This window comes from Centruroides vittatus, unplaced genomic scaffold, assembly GCF_030686945.1.
Source record: "Centruroides vittatus isolate TY-2023 unplaced genomic scaffold, ASM3068694v2 contig_18, whole genome shotgun sequence".
Lineage (NCBI taxonomy): Eukaryota > Metazoa > Arthropoda > Arachnida > Scorpiones > Buthidae > Centruroides > Centruroides vittatus.
In genome coordinates, this window is record NW_027121101.1 from 76,694 (window position 1) to 94,085 (window position 17,392).

A 17,392-nucleotide genomic window follows, 5' to 3' on the forward strand; every position below is an offset into this window, starting at 1 on the left:
TGCTATTACAGAGTAGGTTTTATTGTCGACACAATTCAATGTCGACGTTGCGCTGGCCGGATGACTAAGCAGTTAAGATGGCAGCCTACCTCCCTGGGGACCCAGTATGGAATCGGACGGGTCCAAAAACCCTAGGAATTTTTTGAGGGGTGTCCCGTCTCTTACCATCCGGCTGCACCATTGTGGGTCTGGCGTGGCAGAACCGATAACGGAATTACCAAAAAAAAAGGCTCTCTATTGCCCACATGACGAAAAGAGTTTTCAAAAATGCTGTATAATAATTTATATTTTAATTTTGAGTTATGTACAAAAATAAATAATTTATATTTTAATTTTATATTTGGCGGTTGTATTAATTTAGTTTTTTACTTTCACTGTAAAAATATAAATAAATAATATTTTTGAATAAGATTCTATACTGGTTATTTTACAGCTGAAATTTTTTTATGATATCATAATATGAAATTTATGAAAATATTTAGTTTCGTTTATAATTAATATTTATCGAAATATTTTAGTATGAAATTTTGTAACTAATATTAATTTATTGTAAATACTTAGTTATTAGAGACATAACGAATGATGTCTATGATACACCATTTTCTGAATTAATCAGTTAATGGATATGTCGTCACTGATGTGTTTTCCAGTGAAGTAGTTCTAACGGGGAGAACCGTTAGATAATCTGTTAAACGATTAAAGCATAAGATGGATTTCAGATGGCATTTAAAAGTATTGTTTAGAAGTGACAATGTTTCCTGCACTTTTCTTGAAGTGATTTAAGTGTCTTAAGTGGAAAATCAAAATGAGAAGACATCCTACGAAGAAAAACAAAAATGTTTATGTGTCTACTGTGAAAAAATACTCTGTGCTATTTTCATGTTATATTGTCTAGGAAAACGCATTGTTCTTTGACGTTAAAACAATGGCAAGATATGTTTATGCCAACTGTGATGGTAGAAATAGTGTCAATGATGAAAGCGTAGAAGCTATAAAACCTATTTTCTATAATGACGTTGATACTAGAGCCGTCCTACATCATCTGCTAGAACAAAATGCACAAAAGAGAATAGAAATTCTGACTAGTCTGCGTAGTCTCGTTAGAAGAAATCGCGGTAACATTCCTTTTCACGGAACCAGTCGATACGCGGTTTTCGAAGTTCTGAGTCATGTCCTGGATGATGTTAGATGGGAGGTGCGATATCAGTGTCTATTGTTAATATCTTCTATATTGCCACACTTGAATGAAGATTTGGATCTGTGTATGTCTCTGATACTATCCAAATTGATTTCCAATCTAGGTCACGATAATTCTAACGTTTGTTGCGTAACCGTCCAAATTTTGCATTGGTATTTGAGAAATACTTACAATTTACAACAGTTTTTAAAATCTTTTATCCAGTTTGGTCTAGAGAGCGGTGATTATTTGACACGAAAGGGATCCATTCGGAGTATTAATGTGCTGTTTACGGAAGATTTTGCCTGTGAAAATTTATCAATTTTAATTGAATGCTTGGGAAAATTATTAATTGATGGAGATACAACTTTATTTTATCCAGTATTTCTGGCTATGAAAAAAATTAAAGATATTGTGGGTTTCAATACTTTTCATTTGTATTTACAAAGAATTGATAAAGAAGCAGTAAAAATGTATGAAAGAATTGAAAAGAATTCTGGGAAAGAAACATATCCTTTTATAAGTAACAATAATAATAACAATAATAATTTAATTCCGTCCAGCGCTGTAAATAGCAAAAATTACCATGTTAATTCCTTATCCAAGAAAGATGCTAGTGTCTTACTCGAATTTTGTGTAATTGATCAACATACATTAGAAAAATTATTTAGTGAGAATTGGAGGTATCGTGTAGAAGGCATAGAACAAATTAAACTTTCAATTAATCAAATTTCAGACATAAAAAACATTGTAAATCATTTGAATGGATTTTTGCAAATTTTGTCTGTATTTTTAGAGGATAACAGCCTTAAGGTTATTATGTCCACTCTTGATATATTTGAAAATTTAGTAGAAAAATTGAAGGAAAATATGAGACAGTTTCTACGATTAATTGTGACAATAATAACAAAGTATCTTGGTGATGGTAAAGTTGTTATCAGAGAAAAGACAATAAGGATAATCCACAGATTAATGCATTACAATCCTCCAATTTTAGTCCTGAATAATATGTTTGAATGTAAATATCAGCGTAACGCAAGACTACGTGAAGAGTTATTAAATCGTGTAACAGCTGCAGTTTTAACTTTTCCTAGTTATAACTTTGAATTTGCATATTTGTGTGAAGCTGTTGCTCCTTTCCTAGTAGATTCAAAGCGGAGAGTGAGACTGGCAGCACTAGAATGTTTTGCCGTCCTTGCTCAAGCAATGGGAACATCTAGAATTGTTTATTTAGTTTCAGCAGTAGATGCTGTAGAATTAAATTATGATAGCGACGGATTGATGGCAGCAGTACAAGCTCGATTAGCGCGACGTGTTTTACCTCGATGTGCGCCAGATGGTTCTGTTTTACATGCTCTTACTCTACCTTCATCAGCTGGAGGACAGAATTGTTTTCTTTCATATTCTGGTGCAGATGTTGACTGGATTATGTCAGCTTCTGGTCCTTTGAGCATTTCTACTCCTTCACGTCATCGAAGAATTGCAACCTCATTGCCCGATATTAATAATCCTAGTTGGCACAATGTGAAAGATATACCTATTAGTAAGAAATTTTCACACACGACCAACAAAAAACAATCTTTTGAAGAATTGCCAGATAAAAATAATGAAATTACTGATGAATTTGTATATATGGATAATTCATATTCACCCAAATATATTTTTGATAAGGTATGAATATCTTTCTTTTAAGAAAGAAGTAAAATGGCCTTTTTTCAAATTGAACTTTTATTAAAATGTTAAACATTTTTTGAAATGTTTCCTCTATTTTTAGAATTTACATTTACCAAAATATTTTCTCAATGTACTGTACATGCTGAAAGATTTGCTACTATGTCTGAAATTATATAAAAATGATTTTTAAAACTTTTAATGATTTGAAGTCTTTAAATTGATTACAATTATATTTGAATTTTATTTTACTAAATGTGTGTTCTGAAAATACAGAATGCAGCATTGAAAACTTTTTGAAAAGGCTGTCTTTGCTTCTTATTTAACATTGAATTGTTCAACTACTCAAAACTGAGTATATAAGAAAGCAAATGTTTTCGATCGAAAACATTTGCTTTGTTGTAAAATTTTGCTGGAGATTGGTTTCATGTGCTTTATTCATTGAATTGTTTTTTACCTTTGTAATTGTGGTATGAGAAGAAAAGTTGGTAATGTCAGTTTCTAAAATTTTATTTAGTTTTTGGCAGTTTTAAATTTCCAACTTTTAGAATTTCAGATTTAAATTAAAACATTGCAATATATCATAATATCTGTGAAGAGTTTATATAACAAAAGCTTGTCATAGAAGACAAGACAGGATGGATGAGTAAGTTGCTAGGCAACAATTAAAGAATAGTTTGAACATTTTAAGTATTGGTATCTAAATTTAAGCATTTTACATTGTTTAAATATCAAGTGAACCAAAAATGTATTTTTTTTTACATAATTTATTTTTAGGATAACGATTTTAAAATGACCAATATCAGAATTTGATTTCTATTTGTTATATAAAATTTTTTGAGATGTTTTATTTTAATATTTTGTAATGTTAATAATTTACCAAATTAGACGAGATTAACAATCAATAATAAAGTTTGATTCACGATTAGAATAATTAAACTCTGTACCAATTAGTAACTTAATTAAGCTTCTAAATTATATGATCTGATTATAATATTTTGATAACCAAGTGGTGATTGCATAATGCTTTCAATTCTTAAGGTTTTGAAAATGATTTGATAGTTATAAAATATTTAATTAATTAAAATTTTAAGAAATTTTTAAAAAGTAATTTTTTATAATTTTTAAGTACCACAAATCTCAAAATCTAATTTATGTTATTTTTATGAAACATTTATCTTAAAATAGTGTTTTGTTTTCTTAAAAAATAGGTTATAAAAACATTCTTTCATACTGTTAAATTTGTTATTGAAATATTTAAATTTTAAACTGTTTTAATACATTAACTTATTTAATTTTTATCCATTTTTAGCAAGCTGTTTGTTATTCTATTTAACTCTAACTAGAATTTCTGTTATATACAAAGTATTGTGTGTCAGTTGCTTTAGCATTTATTTGAAATTTTTATAACCTCAAATGGTTATTGATCAATAAAACACTAGATTTAAAATGTAGGTAGACAGAATAAACAGACAAGATATGGGTCACAGTGAAATAATAGTATTGTACACCTGTGGATTAGATAATCAACAACATGATTTTAAATTGATACAATAATTATTTTAATAATTACTAAAAAAGAAATTTAAAGACAGTTTGTGATGTTTAAAAAAACAAACAAGTTTTCTTCATTATAGATAAATTAATAAATACATAATTCGTAGATGTTTAATTTTATTTTTTAATTTTCTATTTAAAACCAATTTTTTATTTTTATATTTACTATTTAATGCTTGTGCATACATAAGTATTCATATTCAGAATGATATAAAATTATCTATACTTTCTCTGATTATTTGTGATTGTATAACTTGATATGTATGTCGGTAATTAGACTGTAGTGGATAGCTATTTTATTTCTGCAATTAGTTAGATAGATATCTAACTAATAAAAAAAAGTGGTTTGTGCGGAATTTGATCTGAAAAGCTCTTTTGACATTCCATATATTGTGTGTAACAGTTGTTGATACTGTTCTAGTTCAGTTTTATCAGTTTTAATAATGAAGTGAATAGTTAGACAAAAATAAGGATTACAAACTTTCTAAATGTTCTGAATATATAGGCATAGTATTTTAATTAATAATTAATCAAAAAAGTATATATGTTACAGTCAAAACCTGTTTTTAGTTAGAACGCGTTTTAACTAGTTGAAACTACTTTATACTGGATGTCTTTGTTAAAACCCGTTTTGTCTAGTTAAAACTAGTTTTAACTCAAATTCATTTTTGACTAGCAGTAAATTTTAGTTTTAACTAGACAAAACGGGTTTTAACAAAGACATCCAGTATAAACTAGTTTCAACTAGTTAAAACGTGTTCTAACTAAAAACTAGTTTTGAGTGCAACATATAGAGTGATTCGGGGTAAGATGGTAAGCGGGGGAGGATGCCTACTTTTTGATATTTTCAAACGGTGACATCAGATATTGTCGTGTGTTTGTATGGTGAATCGTAGGGCCAATATTGAGTGCGGAAACCTGTAGTTGGCTATCGTTACCTCATTTTCTATATCTGAGAAGAATAAAAGCAAGATAAGATCGAAGTTTTTGTTGTGAAATGTTTCTAGAATCATTTTAAAACTAAAAGTTAAAATAAAATTTATTAAAAAATGCTAAAAACAATTAATGTGTGAGTTAAGGTTCTAAAGTTTCCATTGTGAGCTACCGCCGATCTCGATTGGACATGCTAGATACGTGACTCCACTAGGCACCTTACCCTGACAAGTGGGAAAGATGCCACATTTTTCTTTGGGTAACATGCCTATTTTTTGTTAATTGAATTCTAATATGTCTATTTTTAATAAATTTTTGTTTTCTTGTTTTATTGCAGGATGTGCATAGAAATTATATAAGGACTTCTCAAAAAGGTTTTTGGACTGAAAAAAGCTTTCAGCTAGCTATAGAGCACGTTAGAACGGGCGGAAACTTAACAATACTTATACTGTACTGTTATACTTACTATGAAATACTTTGTACAGTACTACATATGCAATAAATTAAATTTGGTTAAGATATTCGAAAATTAATTTTATGCAATTATATTTGTAATCTTACCCTAATGGCATTTGGCATCTCACCTGGATACTTAGGGTGAGATGCCTAAAATGCCAGACAGTAAAAAAGTCGTCATTGCAAACACAATATACAATTATTTTTCATATACTCCAAAGTTTTATTTGAAAAACATGCTCAAGAATATGATATTTTCATTAGAGGCCTCCAAATTATCGTTATAATTTCCTTCATAAGCAAAATGTTAGGCATCTTCCCCAAATCACTATACATAACTATTTATTTCTCCCAAACATATTTATGTAGCTAAAATTAGTTTTAACTAGACAAAACGGGTTTTAACAAAGACATCCAGTATAAACTAGTTTCAACTAGTTAAAACGCATTCTAACTAAAAACAGGTTTTGACTGTAACATATACATATTAAAAACTAAGCAAAAGCATTTATAAAACAAATAAACTGTATGATTGGGCCAATAACATATAATGAATAAACCAATTTTTCTAATAAAACTCAAAATTGCTTTATTGAAATATGAATTTAAATTAACAATTACTTCTACAGCACTTCTCACTTTTCTCAATGATGTGTATCGTCAGAAAATGTAGCTGACTGAGCTCTATAAAATCATCTTTCTCTAAAAAGTATCTGTAGTTTTTGGAACAGCTATTAATGATTTTGTAGAGATGTTCAGTTGCAGTTGTGATGGGCATGGTTGTCTGAAAATGCTAGAGAAGTGATTGTTAATTTAAATTTGTTTACTAAAATATAGTTTAAAGCAAATTTTGAGTTTTAATAATTTAACAATGTCTTTTATTATTTTCAAGTACAAATATTTCTTGCTAAACATTTGCAATAAAATGCAAGTACAAACTATTTAAATTTTAAATTCTAATGAAAGCTGGATATCTTAAAGCTAGATTAATCATTATTAAATAACAGTACTGGCTCAATATGTTGTAATGCAGTTGTAATTTATAGTTTTATTTTTATTTGATTTTGAAATAATATGACAATATAAGTAATAAAAAAAGTCTTATTACACGTGTAAAAGTTAAAGAAATATGTTCTATATTTGTTCAAAGTAAAAGGAAAGTTCAAATTTGATTGCTAAATCAAGAAAAAACCAAAAAGAATATAATCAAATCACAGTGAATGGTATTTGCAGTTTACCTATATTTTTTTATTGTACAATATAGGGTAATTTTCAGTTGAATATTTTATAGGCCCTAAATTCTTTCACATAACAGACCTATATGTTAATTTTATTAAACATCATTTATCTTTTTATGTTAATAAAAATTAAGAGAATATATTTCGGCTTATTTATGTATTCTTGGAATATCTTTTCTCCTGAATTTTAATGTGTCTATAGAATAATTTATCATAATTTCTACAAAACTTTATTTATGCCTGCATTCCAAGCATGCACTTTCATATAATTCATGACCACCTACTAATATGAATATCAAGACAAAAGATTAAAGATATTCCATAATTTTGCATAATTTAAAATGCTATTATACCCTTAAACATAAAAGTAATTGTCTCTATTTAACCTTTGTCTTTGCAATTTTATATTTATTTATTTTTTAATTTTAATAGTCTAAACTTTTAGCTTGGTCTTATGTTAGATAAGAAGTATAGATGAGAACAGTAATTCTTATAGAAAATATAAATCAAGAAGACAATAAACTAGACTTAATTTTGTTGTTCCTATTTACTCTTTCTGCCCTGCAGGCACTACGATGGGGTATTCTTTTTTGCCCATTGTGAACTTGGCCAGCCTCATAATGGAGCAGACAAGTGGGGGCACAACACATCTGAAACAGACCATCCATGAAAAATTCCTGAAATTTTCTGCTTTTCCAGATTCTCTCCCGAGTTCCCCAAGAACAGCAGGCTGATAACTTTACTGTTATGATCATCTGGTCAATATTTTATGTTTCAGTGGTTTTATTTTCATTAAAAATATTTTATACTATAATTACACATTTAGTTTTGATAAATTGTAGTGGAAGGCAAACTTGCTTTGATATTTTGTTTATATTATGTTTGATATTGTATCAACTTTTGTAAGTATAGTAGATTTTGTTTATTTGGGCCAAAAGACAGAGAACATAAACAAATCAATGTTTCAATTTCAAATATTTTTAATTTTCACTTTTATTTGGCCACTGACCTCTTACTTGGACAGTGACAATTGTAATTGAATAACAAACTAAGGACAGTGTGCCTCTAGTTACATCACATTTACTTTAAGGTACACTATAGAATGGGCAAATTCAAGAATATAGAAAATATTCTATAGATATTCTTGAATTTACATGGCTTAAAAGAAGTTGTGTTAGAATAGAAACAAAGCAATTCTGTTGTCTACTTGATTTCGTTTGTTTACCCATGGCAGATTGAACTTTACAGGCAGTTCCTAGAAGAAACTATGGCAAGTGACTAAGTAAGCAAACCAATGGGACAGGGAACACAGTCATTTATGCACGATTGCATTTTCGGAAAGTTAGTGCGCACTGGGTACCAAGACAGCTTTCAGCTTTTGACTGGCACAGAAGAATTGAAATCTTTGTAGAATTGAAGGAGCATTTTAACAAGAAAGACCAGGATTTTCTGGATTACACCATAATATGTGACAAAACTTGGAATCATCATTTCCATCCTAGTTTGGTTCAGGCTGGAAATGCTTTTATGCTGAAGCTTTCCAAGTATCAGTTAAATGCTGGAATAAGTGTATAAATTTAGCAGGTACATGTATTGAAAAATAAATGCATTGACATTGCTGAGTGAATAAAAGAGCAATGCATAAATGCATTGCTCTTTTATTCTGTACTCACAAAAGCCCCTGATTAACAGGACTGTGGAGTTGTGTAAAAAGCTATCAACTCCGACTTTGCCTTACCATATGACTCCGACCAGGGATAGACTTGTTACCAAAATAGGCTTGGGAATTTTGATGTCATCATTTGACCTCAGAATAAAAGCTTCAATGAACAGAGTTTGATTAAAGATAGAACATAGGAACCTTTTTATTCCAAAGCTAAAAGATGCCTCTAAGTAATGACATAGTCAATATATAAATATGTATTTGATAATTTTTACTTTTCCAGCTGTTATATATAACAGAGGGAAAGTGTAGTGATTGGTCAAAAAATGACCCCCCTCCCAAATTTTTACATTTTTGGACTCTGGAACCGTGAAATGTCAAGATATGCAAAAGATTCAGGTTTTTTTTTTTCTGTTTGTATGGATGTTAGAGGGGCACAATTTTGTTCATCTTGTTTGAAGCTTAATAACTTCTGTGGTTTTTGAATCTGAGTTAGATGGTTTAACAACAGGAGTTGTTATGCTTCAAAGTGGTTGAACTAAATCATGCCTTCACACATTCTAACATCTCAGGCAAAAACATCTTAACCAGGTTTTACTGTACTATTATGAAGTGCCAAAATCTTAATTTTGAGGATAGAGATGAGTTTTATAAAAAATTGTGAATGCTAATAATGAGTAAAATATTAAGTCCAACCACACTGGAGGTATGACACATGATTCCTGTCTCTACCCTGTTGACCTTTAATTAAGAACCAAAATTTAATAGCATTAATGACTTTATACACAAGCTACTGTGCCAAACTTCGTTTCTTAAGCTTTACCCATTCTGAGATATTGTTTAATATCAGAACAGAGAATAAAGAAATTTAAACAAATTAGATGCTAACACACACACACACAAATTTTCTTCCTTTATTTGACAATTTTTTGGTTTGGGAGGCCTCCAAATGTGTAAATTTGCAAAAAACTGGGAGGGTCAAATTTCACACAATTCCAATACTTTTTCGTTTTATATACATAACAAGTTGGGAAAATAAAAAGTAGTCAGGAGTTGGCAGATTTTTGACGACTCTGACTAAAACACAAAACTCCACGTCTCCTATTCCACAGTCCTGCTGATTAACTTGACATCATAGATATACATTCCTACACCATTTGACTCATCAGAAACTTTACTGTCTGTATCAAGTAATCTTTGTTATAGACATCTTTTCTATACTTAACATAGAGTTTACATCAGATTCATGCAGTTAAATTTGGATTCCTTCAGTTCATATGTTGTTCAGTCTGCTGTCTATACAGTTTACAAGGATGGTTTACGGGATTTTAAACCTATGTTATACATCCTTAGTCACACAGTTCATGCACTTGTTTTTATGCCTGTCTGCTCTTCTCACTCTTCTTTTGGTTGGAAGAATTAGTAGTATGTTCTTATAACTGAAACACTTCAGCATCTTATTCTTGCATGACATTCTCACCATTTACCTTCTGATTCAGCTTTTCTTTTAGTGTTGTCATGTTCCCATCTCCTTTGTAACAAATGCACAATAGTTGATTGATGACAATGCACTGCCTCCACTATTTCATAGAGAATGAAGTTTTTATATGGCATTAACTGTCAAAAACTTTCCATTTTGCTATAAAACTGGTGCCAAAAGCCATCTTTCCATTTTATAGTAACAGATGTTGCAAACAGGGGAGGCCCTAGCAAGGTTTTCAGATGGTGCAAGATCTCATTTTGGCACCCCCTTGTAGAGACTAAACTGTACATAAAAACTAAAGATAACATACATTTTTTACATTATTAATAACTCAAACCTCTGAAAGATTGGCATAGTAGTAGTATGGATGAGAAACAATAACAGTAAAAAAAAAAAAAAAAAACAATATTTGTTTGAAAAGGTTAACAGTCTATAATGTTAAATGCGAATTTCATACTATATGTGTATATCTTTGAAATGCGCATAACCCAGCTCACTGTTGTATAGAATTAATTTTGGCAGGTAGTGTTAAGTAGTAATAAGGTGATTGGGTTTTATTTTTTGCACAGACAATCTATCGTTGCATTTTCTGCTCCCCCTATGACAGTACCTGGTGCGGTCACACCGTTCGCACCACCCTAGGGCTGCCTCTGGTTGCATGCACCAGAAACATTGCTTTCTCAGTCAGTGTTTTTGTGTTTATGATGTCAAGGATGATGCAATACTTATGATTGCTTGCAGGCCTGCAATAAAGTGATAATAAAGTAAACATTTTTGTAAGATTTTATGGCCATAAAATCATACAAAATCTGCCACAGCCAGAACTATAGATACATTAATATTTTATAATGATGTTCTAATTTAGCTTATGTAAGAAACATTACACAAATCATCATATTGTAAATAATTGGTCAGTTATGAAAATGCTTACTTTTAAGGATATTTTGATATAAGATGATAAATAAGAAAGATCGTTATTATTTATTTTTGACCAAAAGGCCATTCCATTTGACATGAAAGACCTTTCCCAAAAAGAAATTTAACTACACTTCATAAAATACAAAACAAAACATCAAAACACATAATGATATTTGATTAAATCAGTATCAAACAGAAATCTGGAATAAGAAAAAAATATAATATGTCTTATATAAAATGAAAATCAATAGACAGGTGGTACTCATTTATAATGTATGTTAACTGAACTTTTAGGATACAAGACCAAAATATCCATTATTGACTTTCTTTTAGTGTGTTATCTATCTTGATTTTCTCTCTGTAGATTGATATATATTCTACTTATGTTAAATTTATGTTCCAGAATTGATTCATTTATTTCCACTTATACTGTATATATAAAAAACAAATTGGTAATTTTTTTAAAATAAAAGTCATACTGGTTAGAGAAGATATATATATATTATATATATATAATGTTTATTATTTGTTGCTGATTTTATATAATTTTAACAATGTAGCATTTTATTAATAATTAATAGGCATTTCAAACTTTTTACAATAATAAATTTTACTTTTAACAGTAAATATTTTTTATAAGGATAGATAGATATGCTAAAATTAAAAGATGTAAAATTATTTTGCATTTTTTAAAAACAAGTTAACAAGCAAATTGTTTTCCTTATTTGTTTGATCTGAAAATATTGTCATGGAAAAGTTATGAGAGAAAATTCAGACAAAAGCACTTTATTTACAGATGCAGACATTACACAGGAAAAGGAATAAAATCAACTAAAATCACTAAGATTGACTAAAAACTAATAATAATAGATAACACTAAGAACAAAATAATTAGAAATAGCTGACCAAAATGATTCAATTAGTTTGACAAAAGAAAGTTTCAAAATCAAATACTGTCATAAGCATGTTTACCATTCAAATAATTGTTTTTCTTTTTTTTTAAGTTATTCCAGGGTTTCATTTCATCAGTTGATGGTCACAGTGGCAGTCCATTTCATTATTGTTATTTTACAAAAATATTAGATTACCGATATCAAAAATTGCAATTTTACTATTAATTTTGGAAATTTAAAAAGTATATATTTCATAGAATGATTTTTTCCTGGAAAACTTCATTTATTTCTATAAAATTATCTTTTTGTAAATATATATGAATGAGCCAATAAAGTCACATTATCATAGTCCAAAATCATAAAAATAAACTAATATATGATGTTGATATGGATAACAGCTATCCTATAATTAATGAAACGGATAACTTTGTTATAAACTTTATTAATATATTTAAAGATTTAAAATAAATAATGTATAGTTTATTTAATGTAGTTTTTATTGATGATAATTTTTATTTAATATGTGTTTTCTAATAGGATGATGATAAAGATGATGATGATTTGGATCAGTTACAATGGCACACTACTCTTAATCAACATTTGATAAATAATCTTAAAGGTTAGTGTTTTCTATCATCAATTTAATTTTTGCAGTTTTTATGCAGTTTAATATTATCAATGTTAAGATTTTTATTAAATAATCAAAATTAAACAAACATTTTAATTTTAATTTTTTATCATAATATTGTTTATAAAATTCTGTGATATAATTTAATAATAATTTATAAATTACTGTTATCATTTTTTTTTTTTTTGTATTTGTGTCTTGTGTTGAAGATACTTGTTAATGCAGTAAATTTATTGATTTATGAATAGTTATGAAATTGTTCTTTTACATCAGCCTGTTGAATGATGTATGATTAAAGAGTAATAAATCATTTAACTTAATTTTCTATCAAAACTGTTAATATATGTTAAGATTAAATGTATTTATATTAAGCTTAATCTTAATGTTTATTATTAGTTTTGATAGAAAATAGTATATTTTCACAAGTTATGTCACAAGAAAATAGTGTATTTTCAAATAGTATAATAAGTTTGTATAATTTTTAAACAAAATTTTTTTAATTAAATTAATTATACAGTAGAGCATTGATTATCTGACTCAATTGGGGACTGAGGTTGGTCGGATAACCGAAAAGTATGAAAAAATACATTATTAGTATAGTATATTAGTATATCCCATGTAATAAGCATATTAGTATATCGCTATTAACCTGCTTCGCGTTGAATTTTCATCGATATTAAGCCTAACAAATTTTTTTTTAAATAATAATCATCGTTAAATTATTTCTTTATTTTGCACAAAATAAATACAGAAATAAATAAAAAATAGAAAATTAAGCCTGGCTTAAATACTGGCCTCCCTTTCATGGTCGAGCCAGTGTTTCCAGCTAAAACACGCAAAAATTTAACAAAAATATTATTAAAGTAGCCAAGACATAGCCAAATATTGTAACGCCACATCGCTAGCGGACATTTGAATTTGCCGACTAGAACGCGGTCGGTTAACTGATGTGACGGTTGATCGGGGGTCGGATAATCGATGCTCTACTGTATTTAAAAAATAATGTTCTCTGCAGTTCTATTGATATTTTTTCATAATGTTTAAATTTTAGCTGAACTCTACTTAATTATTATTTAGGTTAAAAGTTATGATAACTGTTATTTTCTATCTGTATTACAATTGTTTAAAAAATTAGAAATATAATTACTTTTTTAATAAAAATTAGAACAAACTATGTAAATGAAAACTGTTATTTTTAAAAGGCTGCTGTTAAACTAATTACCGTATATTTCTGCAGATAAGACGATAGTTGAATCATAAAAAATGGCCCCCAAAATCCAGGGTCGTCTTATAGGACAGATACAAAAAAATTAGATTGAAATTTATATAAATTAAAACCATTATAAAAAAAACGGACAAACAGTAATTATTTACTAGTAGAGAGTAGGGCATGTCCACGAAATAGAATAGGCCATACAATGTTTTTGTGAATAGTCAGGGTCATTCATTACTCGAATGCCCAAATCAGTGCAAACGTTTGCAACAATAGCAAGGCAGAAAATAAACTTTGTTCATTCGAAAAATTACAAATAGGACATAATTCCATATACGCTATACAGTATTATTATCCAGATGATGATCGCTGATCTAAACTAAATTCATAGGCCATTGATAGTTTGGGGGTAGTCTTATAGGACAGATATATGCTAAAACTATAAAACTTTGACGAAAATTTATACCTTGTCTTATCTGAAGGTCGTCTTATCAGCGGAAATATATGGTAATAGACCTCACTGAATTAAACATTTTCTGTTCATTGCATTTAAAATATAATTTTTCAATTCTCTGAACATGTTTTCATCAGGCTTGTCAGTAGCAGCAGGCTAACAACACAAACATCAGCAATTTAGTTCATTGTACAGTTAATGCTCTAAAGTTTTTAAAAACTATGATTTGAAAAAAGAAACTACATGCCTTTACTGAATCAAGAAACATTTCAAGATAGAGCTATATTAGAAAAAGCACTATTTTTGAAAAATGCTTGTAACTTAGGTATTTCTTTCATTTTTAAAATTATTTCAAAAAAGATGAGTTTTTTATGTCCAGTTTACGTGATCAGTCTCTTTTTGCCAGTGAAGTAATTTCAATATAAAAGAAATGTAGGATTAGAGAAACTGATATAGAGAACATGGAAAACTGGAAAAAGAAAATTGAAATTAGTCTTGATACCAAAAACAAAATGAACTCTAGGAATGAATCTGAAAAGAAACGTTTTATGTTAAGTGTACATTACTTGTGCCAAATATTTACAGAATGATTGAAATGTCTACATCCAACTTTTTCATACAGTATTGTTATCTGTACTGTACTGTACGTAAGATACATAGTCGCTAGAATGCAAAATATTATTCCTACTGGTGGTCTGTTTTGTTTTAATTGATGAATGGATTGCTCTTCAAATGAGAAAATTTGATGCTGATGTTATTTTCTGTAATGTTGATTGTCAAATTAATTTATTAAAGTATACATGAAAACTGTTATATATTATAATTATATCCACTTTAATAAATTGTGCTCTGTTAATGCTTAATAATTGTCTTGGATTATTCATGGTTTATGTTGGTCATGAAAATTCCTAGAAATTCATAAAATTTTGCTTTTCTTTCAAGATCTAGTGTGTTATAAATATTTAGTAAGTAAAATCTCCACCGACCTTGAAATTAGCCCAACAGTCATCAAAATTATCACCTTTCTAATGTTTTTGACCTACTCTTGAAGGTCTTCATCAAGAAATTAGAACATAATGGAATGCTCGTTGAATCTTTGAACAGGAAAATTTAATTTTGTATCGAATACAATTTAAATCGGCTGTCATGCACATACCTAGTAATGTATGGATAAGTTATTGTTAAAGCATGCCTGCCATGCTTTTGAGATAGCCTTTTCTTCTTTGTTGCTAATGCAATTTCCTGCTGCTTTTGCTTTGAAAATTTTATCTTTCTAATATGTTTTCCAAGTACCAATGTTTTTAACATAGAGGCTTGTCGAATGTTATATTTTTATATGACATTCAGCATGGAAAAATCACCACCACCCTCTCCATCTATGCATTGGAAGATGGGATTGTCCCATTTTTCCAACAAGTCTCCATGTTATGTGGGGAACATATCAGGGAGATGAAGACTCTTGAAATTTATTTAATAATATAAAAAATATAATACGACATTACAAAGCTAAAACTTTATTTCTTGTCCTTCTTTTCGCCGTTTTACACCATCAACAGTCCTCAAGTCCTCACAGTCCCTCAGAGACGACCTTTCTTTTGAGGCTACTGCCTCCGTGAGAAAATGCAGAGTAGGTAAAGCATCCTCTGGTGTTGTCGCCACAGTAAAATATTACATTTTAAGTAAAAAATTACAAAAAACATGGCCGGCATTATTACATTTAATAATATAAAAAATATAATACGACATTACAAAGCTAAAACTTTGTTTCTTGTCCTTCTTTTCGCCGTTTTACACCATCAACAGTCCTCAAGTCCTCACAGTCCCTCGGAGACGACCTTTCTTTTGAGGCTACTGCCTCTGTGAGAAAATGCAGAGGCAGTAAGCCTCAAAAGAAAGGTCGTCTCCGAGGGACTGTGAGGACTTGAGGACTGTTGATGGTGTAAAACGGCAAAAAGAAGGACAAGAAACAAAGTTTTAGCTTTGTAATGTCGTATTATATTTTTTATATTATTAAATGTAATAACGCCGGCCATGTTTTTTGTAATTTTTTACTTGAAATTTATATTTAAAAAAAAATAAGCATAAACAATATATTTAGAAGGAATTTATGAAGTTTATTTAGATATCAAAGAATCTGTAATATTTCAGTTTTTGAATTTAGAAAAATGAAATTGTTTTAATAATTTCTAATAAATTTGCAAAAGAAATTTTTTGTAATTATCTTACAAATCATTTCTTATTGCTTTTTTTTCTAATTTTGATTGTTACTTAAATATGAACAAATTCTCGACCAAACAATCGCATTAATCAATTGAGCTATAAATCTGTTATTACTAATGATTAGATACTAAGTAATTTGGTACTGGAGGTAGACATTAGGCACCATCTCTTATCTAAATTAATAATTGTAATTTTTTAATAATCTATTAAATAATTTAGAGCCATCTGGAAGATCAGGCTTTGGAAAGTTTAGTATATAAACAAATTCAACATATCGGAATATTTTTTAATGCCTACTGTAACTATCCAGTTGCTAACATTATATCTGTTATGGTTTCTTGAATAAGAAATTACATTAAAATTAAACTCATTTAGAATATTCAGAAGTTTAACTATTTTTCTACATTAAAAAAGTTTTTTTCTATTATAAACTGAATTTTATTATTATTATTTTTATTTTTTTACAGTTAGCCAGTTGTTATCTTTATCTATGCAATTATTTACTGTGTTTAGTCTTATTTTCTGTTATTTGCAATCAAATATTATTTTCTGTAGAAATTCACTGGAATATATTAGAATAAATATTGTGAATATTTATTAAAAGTCAGTTTTTTGAAAGAATAAATTAAGTTCAAGTTGTAATTTATACTGAACTGTTAGCAAAACTGTTTTATTACATTGCAAAGATATATTTGTTAAGAATTTGTTTTCAAACTGCTTCAGTGGTAATGCAATAACAATAGATAATTAAGAGATAAAATCTTATCATCTCTTATATATATCTCTTATCTCATAAAATTATTGAATACAGACTGAAGAGACTAGACTCAATGAGTTTTTATTCTTTTTGACGTTATTCTTTATTTTTCTACATTATTCTTATTCTTT

At 28.7% G+C, this 17,392-nt stretch overlaps 1 protein-coding gene across 2 annotated transcripts in view; it reads left to right on the forward strand.

Moving 5' to 3' along the window:
* Positions 1 to 594: 594 nt before the first annotated feature.
* LOC136969520 (TOG array regulator of axonemal microtubules protein 1) overlaps positions 595 to 17,392 on the forward strand; it is a 102,560-nt gene continuing 85,762 nt past the window's right edge. The window contains exons 1-2 of one of the 2 annotated variants that reach the window (XR_010879835.1): positions 595 to 2,848; positions 12,527 to 12,608. Coding sequence is in view for 1 of the 2 variants with exons in the window: in XM_067263699.1 (XP_067119800.1) it covers positions 926 to 2,848; positions 12,527 to 12,608 (2,005 nt within the window). In the remaining variant the exon portion in view is untranslated. The remainder of the gene's footprint in view (positions 2,849 to 12,526; positions 12,609 to 17,392) is intronic. The other variant, XM_067263699.1, reaches the window with a different exon arrangement.